The 1,209-nt window shown below is 33.7% G+C and overlaps 1 protein-coding gene across 3 annotated transcripts in view; it reads right to left on the bottom strand.

The window, feature by feature from the left end:
• The window catches only part of LOC119586428 (tRNA-dihydrouridine(47) synthase [NAD(P)(+)]-like), a 14,270-nt gene that overhangs the window by 650 nt on the left and 12,411 nt on the right, over nt 1-1,209 (bottom strand). For all 3 annotated transcript variants that reach the window (XM_037935153.1, XM_037935154.1, XM_037935155.1), the window contains exons 10-11: nt 733-884; nt 187-365 (exon numbers count right to left, since the gene is read on the bottom strand). In XM_037935153.1, the coding sequence (XP_037791081.1) occupies nt 187-365; nt 733-884 (331 nt within the window). The remainder of the gene's footprint in view (nt 1-186; nt 366-732; nt 885-1,209) is intronic.

Here is a 1,209-nt window from a genome sequence, read left to right on the forward strand (position 1 = left end):
ACATTTTTTCTCCCTCCCTGATTATTCCAGTAATGAAAGAAAGCAATAAATTGAGAATTATGAAAGCAATAGCTAATTACAATATAACAATGAAATTGTATCTATAATAGAGAAAGCAGTAATTCAATAAATTATAAAACATTAACGAAGTCAAAAAACCCAGTCAAATTACCCTTCCCATCTCACCTGATTTTGATCCAGTCATTGGCCGACTTGGAGATCATCAGGGTCTCGAGGTGGTCGCGGCCTCTGTACAGTGGTGGTCTCTGGTTGATTTTCTGAGTCTGTTCCAGGACCCCAACAGGAATGTAACGGTGGAGGAAGGACAGCCACTCCAACAGGAACCGTCGAGTCTTTTCAATGCCCTATGTAAAAGACACAGCATGAGTGTTTTTCCATTCTTCTTTTTCACACATCACATGAAATACTGATAATCCATTATATCATAAACAAAACAAATTAAAAGAGCTTGAGAACCAGTTTATTGTCAAAATAATGAATATCACGGAGTAGTATTTAGAGGGACTTTCTCACCATCATTCAAAAAATATATTTACCCAATCAGGAAAATTAGCCTACTTAACCAACTTTTACTCAAGAAATGGAACTATCTCACAACTTCAAAGAAAGAAGAAAAAAATTACTATTATATTATAGAAGGTAATAAAGACATACATTTTTAAAGGGGACAAGATGATCAAATATTCTTCAAAATCAATGGAAGTTCCTCACCTCATTATCGCTTCCCCAGTGCTCCAACCCGTAGCTAACATACTCTTTCAATAAATCAAAGCGTTCACTTGAAGTTATGTCCCAATGTTTTTCCTCCTTAATTTCTTTGAAGATCCATGGTTTAATTAAGGCACCTCTCCCTATCATAACACCTGGAATATGAAAACAATTATTTATTACTCTTGATATCATAAACCTTTTAAGTAATCTTTTTGTGTGCTTCAAATACATTAAGCAAACATTTAAGAACACTGTTCAAAGTTCTTGTTCTTTTATACATTTTCATCATTTGGTTCAAAACTTGATGCTTAAAGTCTAAACTGAACAATTTTGATATCAGTGCAATAAACTGGAAAACAGATTTTCTCAAGTTTTTAAATGATTACATTCTATTAAGACTGCTTTACATACATAATCTACACAAATCAATTTACGAATTCCATATATCATGCTCATGTTAATCCCAAGCCACCAGGG

Source organism: Penaeus monodon, chromosome 21 (assembly GCF_015228065.2).
Source record: "Penaeus monodon isolate SGIC_2016 chromosome 21, NSTDA_Pmon_1, whole genome shotgun sequence".
NCBI lineage: Eukaryota > Metazoa > Arthropoda > Malacostraca > Decapoda > Penaeidae > Penaeus > Penaeus monodon.